We start from the raw sequence: 17,100 nt of genomic DNA, 5'->3' as shown, positions 1-17,100 counted from the left end.
ATGTTATGAAAACCCTCTAAACCAAAGAGTAAGAAAAATATAATATGCATATGTAATATAGACGCCAAAGGCAGTGACTCGTGTCTAAATTACTAGCTAATCTTGTTTTCCATCGATGAAACTAATTTAAATTAAGAAATGAATCTTGCTAATTACAACAATCATGCATAACTTTTCCCTAACAAAGTTAATAAATGCTGCAAACTAAAAAGAACACATTTAACAAGCAGCTGTGATGAAGGGAAGCCTCGCAGAGGAAACTACAAAAAAACTGCACTGAGATCTAATTAACAACCCTCCCCAAGCATAGCAAGAGTCAAATCACATTATCAGTTCAATACAAGTTTTTCACCTGATGTAAAGCTTTAATTGCAGCGAGATTCATGCAAGAACTGAAATGCAGCCTCAAGAAGGAAACGCAGGCAATTCATAAACGGTAAATATGAGTGACGTAGGACTTGCATTTCTGGATTGGATTCTGGTCTGGATTGATGACATTGGTCAGGCCCCTACAATAAAAAGGCTCCTATGAAATCAACAGTCTGATATCCAGTCAGCCCAGTCTGAGAGCCGGGAGTGACGGGCCATTAGCACGCTGGCAAATAAAAGAGAAGCAGTTCAGAGATGTTCAAAGACGACTCAGTCTCTGGCATGAAAAACCAGAGCCGACTGCTCTGCCCACACACACACACTCAGTGCTGAGTCACACTGGGCGTAGGTGGACTGGTCCGCACAGGTACATGCAAATCTCTTCCTGAAATGTAACGAGGGAGGGTTTAACACCGTTGAAATATTTCACATACACAGTATTGTGACCTAGATGTGCTTCTATACCATTTCCTGTTTGTTTGAACTGTATAAAAGTCACAAGTGAAATGCAGCTGATTTTGAGACTCATGATGCTTCAGTTAGATGCGAATCCCAAGACCCACTTCTTAAATCCAGTTTAGCTGTATCACTTTGTTCATTTCCATCCACTAAATAAACTAAACCCAGAGGATTTTACTGCATGTTTCTTAAACTGGAGGAAATAGTACCTTTGTCTAGGCGCACTTTCAGTTGTGGATTTATTAGGTGCTTTGGTGAGTATTTTTGAGGAACTTTTCATGGGATTCATCAATAATAAGAAAAATATTAAACACAGTCTTATCCTTCATTTTAATGATAACATTTGACAATATTCAGCTGAGTAAGGATAATCTAACAAGTGGTATTTCATAGCAGTGTTAAAAACAATCCCAGGCTCAGAGGATGTGGCGTGAAATACCAGTCATGCATGCAGTGTGAACCTTCATGTGACGGCAGTGATGTGGGGGAACATGTTAGTGTCTGACCTTCTTGTGTGCGCTGAAGATCCTCCGGAAGGAATCTGGGTTCTTCTCGGCCAGTTTGCCCTGAGGCGGCCTGGGAGCCCTGGCCACTACTCTGAGGCCCTCCTCTGAGAAGTCCAGGACGTCTGCAGACAAAACATACAGTCGCCATCACTAAAACTTCACAGTCAGTCAAGATTACTGGTCACATTTCTCTAAACAAAATTAGAAGAACAGTTCTATGTGGGCACAATTAGTGCAACTAAAAACTAAAGATTAGCTGGTGATTAGATCCTTAATGTAGATAATATCATTGTTATTTTGAAATGGAAATAATGACAAGTAACAGACATTCAGTCCAGATATATTTTGACTTTGTTCAGCTGACAAACACCACAATCTTTTACCGGCTGACTGGCTGCTGAGGTTGAGCTCAGATAAGACAAAGGAAGAGACATGGTTTGTAATGTTTGTACGGCATTATGCCCTGTGTGTGTGGGAGGACGGGTTCATGGTGTATGCTGGTAAAAACAAAGTACAGCATGTTATTGATGGTGTGGGTGCGCTGTGTTTCTATCAACATTAAAGCACACAATGACCTTCAGCGTTCTCTAGAAGTGCAGCATAGTTAAACTAGTAGCCCTGTTACACAAACAAAACCTGTTCAAAAGTTACATTATCCAGCAAAGCACAAAGATTTTCCATTGTAAGGGAGTGGGTTTGTTTTAACCTGCTCGTATCCTGCTTTCCTGCCTCTGAGAGTTTTTCTTGTTCTCCTTGGCGGTCGGTCTTGTTTGGCTCATCGGACTCTCCAGCCTCTCGAAGGGATCCGGCGGTTCGGCGGTCGGCGTGTCTTCCACGGTAACCAGCGGGGTTCCCTTGTTGACGGCAGTCTTCTTGGCCCTCCTCTCTTTAGAGCCGCCGTCGTCGTCATCGTCGTCTTCTTCTGCGCTGTCGCTCATGTCATCGAAGCCGAAATATTTGATCTTGTAATTGGATTGGCCGTCGGTGTTGTCTCCGCCGTCCTCTTGATGGGCGTCTGCATCGTCGAAACCGAACAGTTCCAGCTTACTGTCCTTCTTTGACTTGGTCTGGCTCACCCTGAGGCGAGGACAAGCACACATTAGGAAAAACATGGTTTTATATCCTGCAGTCATGGCAGTGAACCTGATTTATGAATTTCAAAACTTAGAATACATTTTTATAAATGATGCACTGTGGTGGCATCCTGCTGTGAGCCTTTACACTTGTAAAGTACATTTCCAAGTTTCCAACTTCAGGTTTCGGTACAATCTGTTTGACCTGCCAAATTTTAATTAACACATTCACAAGATTCCTCCGCGTTGAGGAAACTGTTCATGTCAACCCAGGTAAGAAAAGCCAAGTTTCAAAAAATCCAGAGAGATAGTCTTACTTTGATGTGCGACTTTGGCAGTTTCCCCCAAATGAAATTGCTGTGCATGTATTGTCCTCAAGTGAACATTCATGGAGATTTGAAAGCTAAAATGAGCCAAAAGGAAACACTGCTTTCACCTGAGAGATGAAAATGTGTAAAAGATGTAAAATGTGTGAATGATAAACTGTGCCCGTCTGGGACCTTTATACAAAACCTGTTCAAGCCATTTGCTTTATTAATTTTTCCCTTTAGATCAAGTTTCTCAGTGAAACCACTAAGAATTTATTTGGAGAGAAGTTCTGAAATCAGACAGCAAGGAACCTTAAACGTCTTTTGCCTACTTGAAAAAGCCGGGTGTGATCAATCGGATTCCTTTGCTCAGAGAAAGATGTAATGATGTTTGGTAAAGGAGAAATATTCTGGATGTTTTGTGCATCATTTATTTGATGTTTTTGGAAACTCTAGTAGAAGTGGGAGAAGTTCTGTGCCTTTATGAACCTACTATACAAAAAAAAAATAAAATACACAGTTCAAATTTAAATTAGAGACCGATTAAAGGTCCGGTCACAGATTTGTGGAGTCGTGTGTGAATCACTTTCACTCAACAAAAAACTAAAATTTATGTTATCTGAACCATTAACGGTTAGTAGCTGTACTGGAGCTTTCAATCATAATCTTCAGTACAGATTCAGAATAGTTTATGTACAGGTCTTATGACAACAAAAGTGGCGTTTATTTGAACCTCAACCTTCATCAGCTATAGGCTATTGATACAGCTGATGAGGTCGCATAGCAGGACTTTTGTTTGATTGATGTTGCCCTCCGATGGACGTGTCTCACATCCAGAAGTTCGGATACTTTTATTTGTTATTTGACAATATTAAACGAAAAAATTAATTCCCCAAAGCCTTTCAGGCCACCTTGTGTTGATCTACCTTGTGATCGGTTGCTCCGTCTTCTTCCGCTGCCACCCCGCATCTCCCAGCTCAGTCGTACTGCCAGACCCAGCACTACTGCTGCCACTAGAAGGAGCTGCATCAGTACTAAACTCCTCCACTCCTCGGTCCTGGATGGTGACGTTACACATCGACACGGAAGAGGGGTGCAGCACCGTGTAGTCCCTCGTCCTGCCCCGCCCCCTCCCACCACTTGTCTTATTACTGCCGTCAGATGTAGATTTGGGAAGATCTGCGCCAAAAACAGCGTTGGCAGAGCCGCTGGAGTCCGAGGATTTGCCAGAGCCCTGTTTGTTAGGCCTCCTGTAAGTCCGACAGTTAGAGTTTCTTATAAGCGACGAGGAGGAGGATGTCTGGGAGTAGCCGGACGTCTCGACAAGGAAGTCCGAGTCACCCCCGAGGTCCTCACTGTCGCTGGGGCTTTGGAGCTGTGGAGGAGAGGGGGGCTTCTCATGCCGGACTCGCCCTAGGTCATAGCTGTCCACAGTGACGCCCACTGTAGCCCAAGACAGTGTGGGTGCGGGGTTGCGGGGTTCTTGGCTAGGCGAGGGCGGACGAAGACCCATGATGGTATCCCAAGAGTCGTAAGTGGACTTCAGGGTGGTGGTCTGCGCCAGAGGCTGCTTATCGCTCTCAGAGGCGTTTTGATACCACGAGTAACTGTGCCGGTTCTCTGCCAACAAGGAAGTCTGCTGGGGCTTTGCTGTGGAAAAAGCAAACCAGATTCAGAATCAGTACTTTCAAATATCCAAACTGGCATCAAGGTTTATGTAAACTTTACACTTTTTAAAACCTCAGTTCTAGTTCATTAGCAGGTCTGTACCAAATGTCTCCCATGAGACAACATCCTCAATTAGAACAAAGTTATTCTTTAAGTCTTTCCTAATTAAAATCAACTTTAATTAATTTAACTCTTCAGTTTTGTCAAACATGAATACACGTAGGCAGCAGGCATCTCCCAAAAGCTGAACAGCCTGGTGCAGATATTCGCTGTGACCGACACTCACTCGTAGTGCAAAGGTTGGGCCCTGTAGCCAAGAGAACAATGTCACTACTACCACTAGAGCAAAATCTTTTTTTTTTTGTTTGTGGTTATATAAATATAACTTATGGTGCTGTTAGATTGCTTTTCAACGCCCCGTTAATACAGGAGCGGGCCCCCTGTAATGTTTGGATAATAAAATTGTGTGAAATGATTAAATCTCTATTTTTTTCTGTACATTTTCACTTTTGGACTGAACAAGACTCTATGGTTATTTGAAATGTTCCCTCGCAGCCACCACTGGAATCTAATTCTACTAACAGTAAATTCTGTGCAGCATTCAAATGTCGACATTATGAATCTTGGAAACTGCTAATAACTTACTAGTTGCCTTTTCATGATGCCTACCCATTTGCCCTCCTAAAATGGACCACAATGGAAATAAGCCGTCTGGCTTTATTGTGTTTTTATCCTTGATGGCATCTGTAGCTGGGGCATCTCTTGCTGGAGGCGCCACTTTAACATTTACAAAAAATCAATCAATGAAACTTCGAAATATTCAGTACAGCCCTATGAATTATTATGCAATAAACGGTTCACATATTAGAGCATCACATCACAGTTCAGTAATTTAGAAAAAACTAATAACTCGCCTCTGAAACGGCAACAATACGAACTCTAAAAAGGGAATTTTAAGGATTTTAAAAGGGATTTACATACACAGGTTTACAGACTCAGCCATTACCAGACTATATCCAGATTATATTTACAGGTATTTTAAATCCACAAGACAAGCAATTTATTTTACTTATCAATTCATCTGTATATCAACCCAAAGTTGATTAGTTAACAAAGATATAAAAACCAGAGAATGTTGACTGACTAACCAATTAATCAAACTGTTTCAGCGCTAATGTCAACAATCAGTGGTGCTCCAGTACCGTGTTCTCTGAACTTACTGGCATAGTAACTGATTAGAACAAACAGAAGGACAATTTAGTAGTTAAAAAGTTAGAGGGGGGAAAAAGGCATTAGGTTAATGTGCACAATTATCATGGGTGCTGGAAAATTTGTTGCAAACTTATTTAATTTTTTCACAGTGTGTTTGCAGAGACTTTAAGCAAGGCATCTTAACTTTTATAGCACAACGACAATTTAAAGCGCTTTACCTCCAGGGAGGCAAACATCTGTCTATAATTTTCTAACCTACAAAGTTTTCCCATCTTTTCACACTTTTTAAACAATCTAAATGTATTTATACTAAAACAGTTGTGAGTTGCAACCTACAGAATACCATCTGGTACAACAATGAAACAACGCCGTGCCCACACTTGAGCTTCTGACTAACCTCACATGTTGCTCTGTAGAAGAATGGTGTTCATAATGATTGCACCATTTCAAAAAGTACCTCTACACACTGAAAACAGGTCTCTCACACCCCCCCCCACACCCCACACCCCACACACACACACACACACACCAAGCAGCTGGAACTGCTTCAGAGCTTCACGTCAAATGTTCATTTTGCCAATTGGTTTTATTTCTTCAAGAAAATCAAAAGGGCCTAGACCCACTTGCTATGAGAACATGCACGCTCTGGTTATTAGCAGCCCGTGGCCATTTCTGCCTTCCCCGATAATAAACGGGTGACAATGCCGGACTCGGTACTCTGAGCAAACACAGGAAATTGCTTCACAGTGTAACATCAAAGAATATCTGTATCTGCTCTATAAAAAAAAATAAGAAAAAAAGAGCTGTGGTTCTATGGAAGGCTGTGGTTTAGGAGCAAAAGCGTCGCAAGAAGGAGACCCATTTTGTTACTTCACTCTCTTTGACGAGCAAAAAAATAAAAAACACACAACTGATAAAACATTTAGAGAATGAGTGAGGGCATTCCCAAAGTATCAGCAACAGCCCTGGTCTTTAAAAGAAAAGAGGATTTGACTTGATTTGCTGAGAAGGCATGAGACCTTTAAGTGCTTTGTGCGCACCTGAGCTTTTACAAAATTAGCTGTTAGAAATTTTGCAAGGATGGTGAAGCCCAACTATGAGCCTCTAGGTGAAAGAGGCTTTTGGAGTTTCCCCATTATCCCGGTTGTATTTGCACATAGAGAAATACAGATAAACTCTGTATTTTGAGAAACCAATAAGCTGTTAAAATAATGTGCTACGTTGGCACTATTGCGAAATGTGCCGGTGATTTAGAGGTTAGACTTTCAGTTCTTCTTCAGATTGTTCACAAAGCAGGCTATCAAGTTAACATCAAGGCATGTCTGCTGGAAAATTAGCTGCACTGCTCATGACAACTAGAAAAGATTCATCCAAGCGACACAATTATCATTAAATAGCGATTTAAAGCTTTTAGAAAATCCAATCCAACAGTATCATATTCAAATAATTCAATAAACTTAATTCACCCTTCACTTTAAATGGTCAGATAGATAAGAGCCTGGATGGGTTAGGGTTTCACCTTAAGTACCTGTAAAGATGGCATTTTGGGTGCCTGACTTTGCAAACAGTATGATGTCAGCGTGTGTCAGGAGTGTGAGAGTATAGGGGTAAACACCTACCAAGCACCAAACATTGGTACAGTAATCAGGTTGAGAAATCAGTAACTCCCTCATCAGAGCATCAACATGTTCAAGCTCTGCTAACCACTGTAGTCTGACCCGATAACCACAGTGTGCTTATGCAAAGGGGTTTTTCATGATCAGCTACTCGGCCTACTTATTTTAATTTGATTGATTGTTGTTTTGATAAATGACCTGAGCCCAAAGTCTTAACGCTGCCACATGCTTCAACTAAATAAATACTGATCATGCAACAGTCACAAAATGACTGGGTGTAGTGTTTCAAACAGTTAAACCTGTTAAACTTAAATAGAAACAGTTTTTCAGCAAGCTTTATATTTAGCCTAAACAAGGCCTAAGTTGTAAAGCAATTTGTATTTGTTTTACAGCTGAATTTATCTGCATTAAAAACTACAGCAGCCGGGGGTGTTAGCTGCAGCAGCTAGGAGGGAAGGGAGAGCCTGTGGCGGAAAAACCTAAGAAGTGTCCAAGAAAAGTTTCTTATGCGCCAGATAAAAAAGGAACTCTGCGTTCAGAGGAAGAATTACAGTTGGAAGAAAGAAAGCGATGGACGGAGAGGACAAACCATTGGTGCAGCTTTTCCTGAGAGAAGGGAAGGGACCGAGGGCAAACTCGATGTGGTGATCCTGCTCTTGAACAGGTTTGTATGTATAGAATATTTGGAGTTGGCTTTGTTTTGGGTTCACCCCCCTCCTCATACATCGTAAGTTCACGTCAACAGTGTTACTCACTGCCAAGACGGGTGAGAAACGTTCCACACTGCAGGTTTTAATACAGGAGGAGACCATTTAATGACAGATTAAATGGTCTGTTACCTATGTGGGTCAGTCTGTAAGTGCTGTTACTGGAAAGTCAGACAGAAATTGGACAGCCCTCTTCATATCTATCAGGAGAACAACAGTGACGTTCAAAGCATTTCTAAACGAGCAGCAGTATGAGCAGCACCTAAGAAATCTCACTGAGACTGTGAAAAAGCAACTGTTCTCACCCAGTGTGGCTCTGCTCACATGGCTCCCTGTCTCTGCTGGCTTCTGTTTATTTTGCATTTCTCTCTCACTCACAATACTGCGTCATGTTAGTTACAGTGCTTTAAAGGGAGGACAAGGAGGTGTTTTTTACAGCTGGATTACGAGGGGCAAACCATTATTCATTAATGCAGAACACGGTGAACAAAATCAATATGATTAAATCTTCATGGGCAATGTCAACACAGATTCAGACGCATCTAAACAAAACTCACATTGGCCCGCAGGCTGCGAGGATTCAATGTACGATGATTTATATACGAAGCCTGAAAAATAAACTCACTGTTAGGGTTGGGTATCGTTTAATATTTTCCGATACCAGTACCAAAACCAGTACCCTTAAAGTGATAAAAAAATACCAATAGAGTACTTCATTCGATACCTTGCATTAAACGCCACCTGTTAAAGCCATAGTAGTTTATTGGTAGCCTATTATTATTTTTATTGTTGTTATGGACAAGCAAGGTGATCCGTTTTATTTTATTGTTGCAAATAACTGTTACATAAAAAGTATTGGTAAATTGTATCAGATCCTCCTCATCCTGATTGGTCATCCTCCTGGGTAGTATTACACGGGCAAGACTACAGCAGCAATTTTTATTATATTTGAATGAGAGAGGAGGAGTGAAATAGTTTAGTGACCAAATACGTGGGAAACAAGTGATGTGAACAGCAAATAAAAAAAAAAAAAAAAAATGTACAGAGATGTGTTAAATGATACCAGAAGATGAAACCAACGGAAAGCCGAGCTTGCGGTGATAAACTGCATCAGTGACGAACATGTCAGACGCAGCCGAAGGTGAGCGGCTATTAAAATGCTTTTTTTTTTTTTTTTTTTTAATAAATACAGTTTATGGTGCAGGCACATCAGGAAAAAAAAAAGGTGTGCTCTTCTCTTTCTTTCGGTGTGTTGCTTGCGTGTTTGGTTGCAAGCAAAACTAAAGTATCGAATGAAGTACTGGTTTGACTGGAGACGTTTTGATTCTACTCGATACTGGGCTGTTTCAGTAGCGACCCTACTCACTGCTCAATAAAAATATTGCTCTAAGTTATCTATGTACATTTTGTGGATTGATGAAAGACTGACAGAGGGGGATATTGTATATCTTTAGCCAGGCTGATTAAATAAAGGTTAAATGAATATGCTGCTGTCACACTGCACACCTTTAAAATATGTTATATATAATTATAATATGGACGGCATCAATAGCTTAAATGTGTTATTTCCTGATATTTACAGGTAAGTGACTCAGTAATCTTAAATACAAACACCAATGTGAAAGAAGCCAGCTCTACAATATTGGTGTATTTTAGAGTTATTTGGTCAGGGATTAGGTCATATTTACTAAGTCAACATCGCCAGCCAGAGTAAGCAGATAACACTGCTGTTGGTGGCAGCTGAACTTCGGTGTCGCTCTGGCTTCTCTTCAATATGGCTCAGTGTCCTGACACAGTGGAAACGTCACTCTGAGCCCAAGTGCTCACTGAGGCACAGCTTGATGTTCAGAGTCAGTTGGAGTGATCGCGTCTCTGGCAGGTGGCCAGCAGCGGTCACGGAAATCTGATGGCAAGTCAAGCTGAACGCGACGACACTGACAGCGGACGGCTGTGAGAGGAGGAACAATAAAACTGATTTCTGCGATGATCTTTAGGCCAGAGAAAAAAAAAAACAAACAATAAAACTGTCCTGGAAACCACAAGCATCTCTTGGTTTTTCTTGAGGCTTAAATAATTGTACACAAAGCAAAACACGGGACATTAGTCCTTCAGACTTGTGGAGTGTGCTGCGACGACTGCCCACTGCTGTAATATCACTCAGTGAAAACTGTAGACGTTTTGAGGCCTTTAGCTTCGAAGGGCCTCAAAAGGGCACCAATGCAAAGTCACACCGGAGGATTTAGTTTTATAGAGGTCACGGAGTTTGTCATCTGAAGGACCAGAATATAGTTTAGCATCTGTGAGCCAACTCATTTCATCGCAAGTTTAACAGGATTTTTGCTTTGTGCTTTGTGTGGTTAACATGAGCCTCAGGGTGCCAGAAAAAACAGCCACGGTATCTGTCCAACAAAGCTAGTTTCCAACCCCTTTTTAAGGAAAATCAGGACTCAGACTGGCTAGATGTGTTTCCATTTTGACTGGGAAAAAAAGTTAGGAGAGGCTAAACTTTTTTACAACTGACAGAAGCCATTCAGAGTCGACATTTAGTCAACAGATTCAACGGAACTTTGTACTTCGGCCATTATATCAAAAGCAAAGTGTGGAACATTCAAAGAATCAAATTTCAGCCCATTCAGCGACCACACAGTCGAACAAGAATATTTCATATTGCGGTCTCTAATGCCATAAATAAATAAAAAGTTATTGTTTCCTAAAGGATATCCTGGTTATTATGTGCTTAAAGCAGCAATCGATAAGTTGCTGTTCTAAAACGGACTATTGACTTTGCTTAGTCTTCCACTGTTTTATATAAATTGAGTATCTTTGAGGGGTTTTTTTACTGTCTGTATTAAATTATTAGTACTGCTAAGAAATCTGGTAACCTCTTTTGGGCATCTATCACTGTTTTGACATTTTACAGATTAGCAATTAAATTAGAGCTGGGGTGGACAATTTATTTCAGGCAGTTTTGTTATATTTGTTGAAATACTCTCTACATGCCATCAGCGATCAATAAATCAAATGCTCTGACACAAAATCTAAAACAAAATCCTGTTTCTTTGGCAGGACTGTAATAAGCAGGGCCAATCAACCAATTGGCAGCCTACCTGGCTGTGCGCTCGCTGGGTATGAAAGTGTGTTTTGGGGGAAGTAGCTTTCGAGTGAAGCTGAACGGAAGGGGGTGAGATTTTTACATTTGGACACTTTCAAAATCTTGCCGCATGTTTGCTAGTTTCTCCAACACCATCTACCTGAGCTTTATTTAATAGATTAAATAAATAAGTCCTGGTCCAGATGTACTACCCAAGCTTAAAGGTTTCAAAGTCTGTGTATTACCTATGCTAGCACTGCTGTTGAAGAACCGAGCTGTGTCCTCCATCACGCTGGGCTGGTTCCTGTCGTTGACCAGCAATGATGCCCCTCGAGCGGACGCCAAAGCGTGGGATCCTCCCTGGAGGCTGGACCTGCTCCCCGTGTCCAGAGAAATGCCCGGCCTTTCAGCTTGGGGAGGCTCTGCTGAGGCTGGCTTGGCGGGTGACGACTTGCTGCCACTGCGAGATGACACCGGCTTGGATTCCTCATCGCTGTCAAATCCAAACGGATCCTCCAAGCCATCTCCTGATGGACGGGGCCTCTTGTACACTTCCAGGATAGAGTCGTTCTTGGGAGCGCCGATGCGCTTGGAGCCCACCTTGGCCTTGTAGGTGGTGTCACCCCATTTGGTACTAAGGGTGCCTCTCTTAGTGGACAGAACCTCGTCAAACTTGGACATGCCCTCTCCTCCCTTGCGGCTGTAGGTTTTACCGAATCTGGATGTCATTGTTGCATCTGGGTCATATTCTCTGAAACAAGAGAAGCAGAAAGAACCGAACACAATTTACACGTTTATAAGAACATCTTGACTCCCAGTCATTTCCCCCTCAAGATCTATATATTGGGTTTTTATTTAAGATTACAAACTGAACAGCATTAGCCAGTGTCAGTCAAGTTCACTGCTTAATTGATGAACTACTTGCAGAATCATGGACTTAATAAACTCCACAGGAGATCAGTGTCCTGTTTCTGTTCGCAAACAAACAACAAATTCGGCTTGTTTTTTTTCCTTGATTTCATCTCATTTCATTTATAAGTCAGTTTAATAGAAGAAGCGCAGCTAGGTGTGCGAATTACTAGTCAACAGCTTGCGTTCTTCTCAGCCAGCTGGTTTGTCAAACAAGGCTAACATTAGCTTTCCAGCCGAGCTAATGGCGCTAACTTACTCCTATCAGCACTGGGATGATGCTAGCAGAAGAATTCATGGGAACACAACAAACCCCCCACTGGATTAGACAATCGTTAATTACGAGATGCCTGTTACGTACAAATATAACACGTTTACCCAAGTTACTGTTAACGTTAGCTCGAGTTTTAGCCGTTAGCATTGGCATAAAGATCAACAGAGGACCCGTCACTCCAGTAAACTGCTAGCCTGAAGCTAACGGCTAACAATAACTACAACCTGACATCGTGTCGTGCCGCAACCTAAAAATACAAATACAGACCAGATTATATCGGTAAACCAACATTGTCTGTTATCAGTATTTCCACTTACTTGGTGAGCTAAAGGGCAGATCCGCACAAAACACACTCCAGCCCCGCAAACGGCCGTTGAACTCGCACAGGACACCGGGCCTGCTTCCCCTGATCCAAGCTGCTCAGTATAAACAAGGCCCAAGTGACGCCGTTAACGGCAAATTAGCGGGGTTGAAACACAACGTGGAGAACCGCAGACACACACGGCTGAGAAAAGATTCAGTTTATAGCTTGATACAACGACATCGACTCCGATTTTCAAGCTAAATCGCACTCGATTGTTTCCTCCGGGTTGCGACGAAGGCTTCCATTGGACTCCCCCGCTACGTCAAGTTAACCGGAGAGAGCAGAACGTGACCGGATACAGGTAGTCGACCTTTTAAAGTAAAAGCACACATTGAACATACGGAGAGAGCGTTCTAGCTGAAGCCTAAAGGCCTTAACTAGTATTGACATGTTATATATAAAATGGCATTTGCAAATGTGTGTTTGATACAGACCCCTTCATCTACATATGAGCTAATATATAAAGTCAATACATTGTTTTGCTCTGTTTTGGCAGGTTGTAATGTTTTTGCCTTATTTTGTTTTATAAAATCATGACCGGATGTGTTTATAATAGTAATTCCAGCTTCACACTGGTGGCTTCATCAATCTTTTCATTACAAATGTCGCGTTCAGGTGCTCCCATTAAACTCGTAAAAAGTTCCATTTCAAATGACTGACAGCAAATGCGGCATAAATGATATGCAGTACGTTAGTCACTTGCCTTCAGTTTATATAGACAAACTTGATTTTAAAGGAAATAAATGTACAAACAAAATTTTAAGGAGCATACTCACTTCTACACTCTCCATTAGAAAGAAAAGAAATTATTAATTGATTTTCCTAAATAGATTGTATTTAGAATTAGTAGAACTGGAGACCTGACTCTCACCGAAAGCTAAAGAAACTCACTTTGGAATAATAAATTACATTTATCCTTGTAACTGCACATATTCGTTATTGTTATTATTGTTCAATATCTTGTAATAACCTGTAATATGTTTGCACAACACAAACCCAGAGTAATGCACATTTAAATATCTGCCACATTGTTGTTTCTCTACAATTAGTTCTATTTTTCTTTTATAACTTGCATCTATATATTTTTACATTTATTTATGTAAATTGTATGTTTGTCTACATGAAGCACCTCAGCAAATTCTTCGTAAGTGTAAAATACTACTTGGCAATAAAGCTCTTTCTGATTTTTCATTATTGATAATGAGTTTCTGAGACGAAGATAAAACACTGATAAAAACAATTGTTTGTTCTGTGACTTTGCATATCCATCATATGAAAAGGATGGACAAGCGCCCAAATTAGAATATTAGGATATTAAATTTAGAGTTATAATGCAGGACCAAAAAAGGGAAATGTTGTATAATTGCTTGATTATTATGGCTTAACGAGTTATTGACAGATGTAGATTTACTAACACCCGATTTTTGTTCTTAATCGTCATGAATTGACTAATTTTAAAAAGCATTGCATTGTATACAAACCAAACATGCCTTGGTTATTTTTAAACAAATTAATAAATAAAACCTTTAACTGAGTTACAGTGTAAATTCTGCGTTATTTCTTTGCTGAAAATCTAAAACTTTATACACCATAAAATGGACATGATAAAAAAAGAAGGTAGTTAGGTAGGGAGGGTTGTTGAAAAATCAATGTTCCAACCTTTATCAGGCTTCACATTATCAATATGCAACAACATCAAACAAGGGAGATCAAACAACAACCAGTCCAAGTATATGGTGCACCTGTACTGTAACAAGATTAAGGCACAGGCAATACTGACAAGTGTTTCTAATATTTTGTCCATCTCAGTTATATCAAGGAACAAAAACATGTTTTAGCTGGATCTACTTAAAAATTGGGCAATTGAGTTTGAATTCCACTTTGTCTGTGTGAGCTGCTGCTAGTCCATCTTTCCTGTCCATTGTATACACATGTCTCCTGACCAGTTCATTTCAATGGAAACAAGAAGACACAAAGCACTGTGGGGAGATTTTATTCCAGACTTCAGATGTTAGTCTGTGTTTACTGCCGGCCAGCAGGGACTTTTCAGTGTGAAGTTTGCATGTTCTGCACATGTTCTATGAATGTTGCATGCTAGATTTTCATTTTCAATTTCTCATGTAACCCATTTCTATACATATTACATAGTATGAACAGCCAGGAATCCTGTTTCTAATGTTCTTTCTCATATGTATCCTCACACACATAATGCATAATGTTCAATTAAAAGTTAAGAAACTGTAGAAGTGAACATGAAATGATACGCAGTCACTATCTGTCAGGATTCAGATGAGCGCAAACAGGAGAGAGCCCAAACACAAGACACTAGATAATCGACGTCAAGTTCAGGGATTTTAATCCAAACAAAACAAGTAATAAAGCTTAGAGGTTGCCTAGACTAGTAAATCCAAAATGATTGTACCGGTAGTTCCAACAACAGACAGAACATACATCACACTACACAGGACAATGACCGGACAGAGACTGAACAGAAACAGCAAACATTTAACACTAGGGACTAAGGAGCAGGCAGGAGCAACACAGGTGACAGGGATCAGGACTAACGAGACAGGCAGAGGGACAGCAGGGGAAAACTGAGAGTCAGGCATGCAGAGGGATTACTGGGGGAACAGACAGAACACATGTTACAAAATACCAGACAAGGATCTATCCCATACAAACAGAACCCCATGTAAACAGACAAACACCGACCGACTATAACACAGGGATCATAACAGGAACTAAGGCAGGCACAGATCAAAACCAAACTAAACAGGAAACAGACTGAACAGCACTAAAGGCACAGAGTAGACTACAAACTAACAGGGAAAACAGACTGAAACAAGAAACACACACCAGACTGACACAGTGAGACGCTATCATCGTATTGTCCTCTAACTGATCTCTGAACTTCCCACGGTTACAGAGACCTTTACCGGCGATATCTTCAGAGGGAATGTATTCCTGGTGCAAAGGTACGGGCACAATTTCTCTGTAAAAGTGTGTGTGAAGGTGTGTAAGTGAGTGTTAGAATCAGGATCAGAAAAGGACAGCTCTCCTTTGTCCCAGTCCAGATGAACTCTGATCCTCTGGAGCTTCTGTCTGACTGGGAGGTCAGTGTATTTATCTGTTGGGGAGTACGCTCTGTATCCAACATCACTGAAGTCTACACTCCACACTGTAGAGCCCACAAATCCCTGCCTACAAATGGACTCTGTTAACACCCCCAGCTCCCAGTCTTTGTTGTCTCCAACCTCAACATCCCAGCTGTGAGTCCCTGAGGTAAATCCTGAGCCCAGGACAGAATCCCAGTACTCAAACCTCTCTGGGTTTTCGGGAAGCTGCTGTCTCTTTCCATGTTTGACACTGGTCAGATCTTCAGACAGAATGAGTTCTGGATTGGCAGTGTTTGGATCCAGAATCACAGGACTGTAAGAGACTACGTCCTTCATCTTATTCCAGATGTTGAAGGTCAGGTTGCCCAGGTGTTTGGCCACGTCTATCAGAGCTCCTGAGGGCAGCTGTGGATCATCGAGTAGGGGGCACTGCTGGACTCTTTTAACTGCAGCCTTGTAGTTCTTCAGGAATGATATGTCGTCAGATTTCAGATCCTTCCCTGTGGCTCTGACTGTGTCCGAAAGAGCTGCTATATTTCTGCTCAGAGCTTCAAACTTCTCCTCCATCATCTGTCTCTTCTGCTCCTCTTCCTCCCACAGTGCAGCCATCCTGGCCTCCTCTTCCTCTTGTAGAAACTTGTGAAGCTTCAGAAAAGCTTCCTTAATCTGCCTCTCTGTGTGTCGGGCCTGGACCCTGATGTGTTCTGCTGTTTGATTAAAGTTCACTTTAACTTCTTCAAACACCTTTAACTTGTCCTGGAAGGGTTTCAGGGATTTCTGGAGCTGCTCTCTTTGATCCTGTGCGGCCTCCTCGATGGGTCTGAAGCTGTGGTCAGTGTGTATTTTCGCATCTCGACAGACGACACACACTGGCTGCTGATGGTCCAGACAAAACAGTTTGAGTTTCTCAGAGTGCAGACGACAGAGCGCCACAGACCCCAATGAGGCTCCTTGACCTCTCTGTCGCAAAAACGACTCGCACACATTCTTTAACGCCAAGTTGCGAGGTGGATTACTCCACTGAGATTCTGTCCGACAAACTGGACACTGTTGGATATGTTTCCCTCTCCACCAGCTCTGCAGACAGGCTTTACAGAAGCTGTGGCTACATGACAGGAGGACAGGATCTTTAAAGATGTCATGGCAGGCCGGACAGCAGAAATCCTCCTCTGAGGTAGTAGCCATTGTCCTCTGAGTGACGCTGAAAACACAGAAAGGCAGACAGGAGATGGTGCTACTCCTTCCTCCGAGAAACTTCCTTCAAAGTTACTTTCAGTTCTAGCTGGGATTTTTTTAAACTCTTATTCCGTGTGTGGAGTCAGCTGCTGGTAGTAGTAGTGGTAGTATTCCAGTCCCAGCACTCCCACCTGAAGCTCTCCTTTGTCGGTGGATGTCTGATGTTGGTCCGAAGGGGAATGTTGTTGTGGA

General features: G+C 41.6%; 2 protein-coding genes across 2 annotated transcripts in view; both read right to left on the bottom strand.

Annotated features, from left to right (window-relative positions):
* The window catches only part of waplb (WAPL cohesin release factor b), a 34,545-nt gene extending 21,719 nt beyond the window's left edge, over window positions 1-12,826 (bottom strand). Inside the window, exons 1-5 of the mRNA XM_046068208.1 lie at window positions 12,510-12,826; window positions 11,255-11,760; window positions 3,642-4,365; window positions 2,041-2,411; window positions 1,335-1,456 (exon numbers count right to left, since the gene is read on the bottom strand). Coding sequence (XP_045924164.1) covers window positions 1,335-1,456; window positions 2,041-2,411; window positions 3,642-4,365; window positions 11,255-11,738 — 1,701 coding nt within the window. The 5' untranslated portion in view covers window positions 11,739-11,760; window positions 12,510-12,826. The remainder of the gene's footprint in view (window positions 1-1,334; window positions 1,457-2,040; window positions 2,412-3,641; window positions 4,366-11,254; window positions 11,761-12,509) is intronic.
* Window positions 12,827-15,222: 2,396 nt separating this feature from the next.
* On the bottom strand, window positions 15,223-16,893 carry LOC123983415 (E3 ubiquitin-protein ligase TRIM35-like). Its single transcript, XM_046069669.1, has one exon. It carries the CDS (start codon window positions 16,855-16,857, stop codon window positions 15,451-15,453), a length of 1,407 nt encoding a protein of 468 aa, XP_045925625.1. The 5' UTR covers window positions 16,858-16,893; the 3' UTR covers window positions 15,223-15,450.
* Between the last annotated feature and the right edge of the window lie 207 nt (window positions 16,894-17,100).

This window comes from Micropterus dolomieu, linkage group LG14 (assembly GCF_021292245.1).
Source record: "Micropterus dolomieu isolate WLL.071019.BEF.003 ecotype Adirondacks linkage group LG14, ASM2129224v1, whole genome shotgun sequence".
Taxonomy (NCBI): Eukaryota; Metazoa; Chordata; class Actinopteri; order Centrarchiformes; family Centrarchidae; genus Micropterus; species Micropterus dolomieu.
The sequence above is the reverse complement of the archived record's forward strand: the minus strand, read 5'-3'. Positions and strand labels throughout refer to the sequence as shown.

What these genes read in the sequence shown, in the direction of transcription:
- LOC123983415 (XM_046069669.1), bottom strand. Translation starts at nt 16,857, where the DNA reads ATGGCTACTACCTCAGAGGAGGATTTCTGCTGTCCGGCCTGCCATGAC.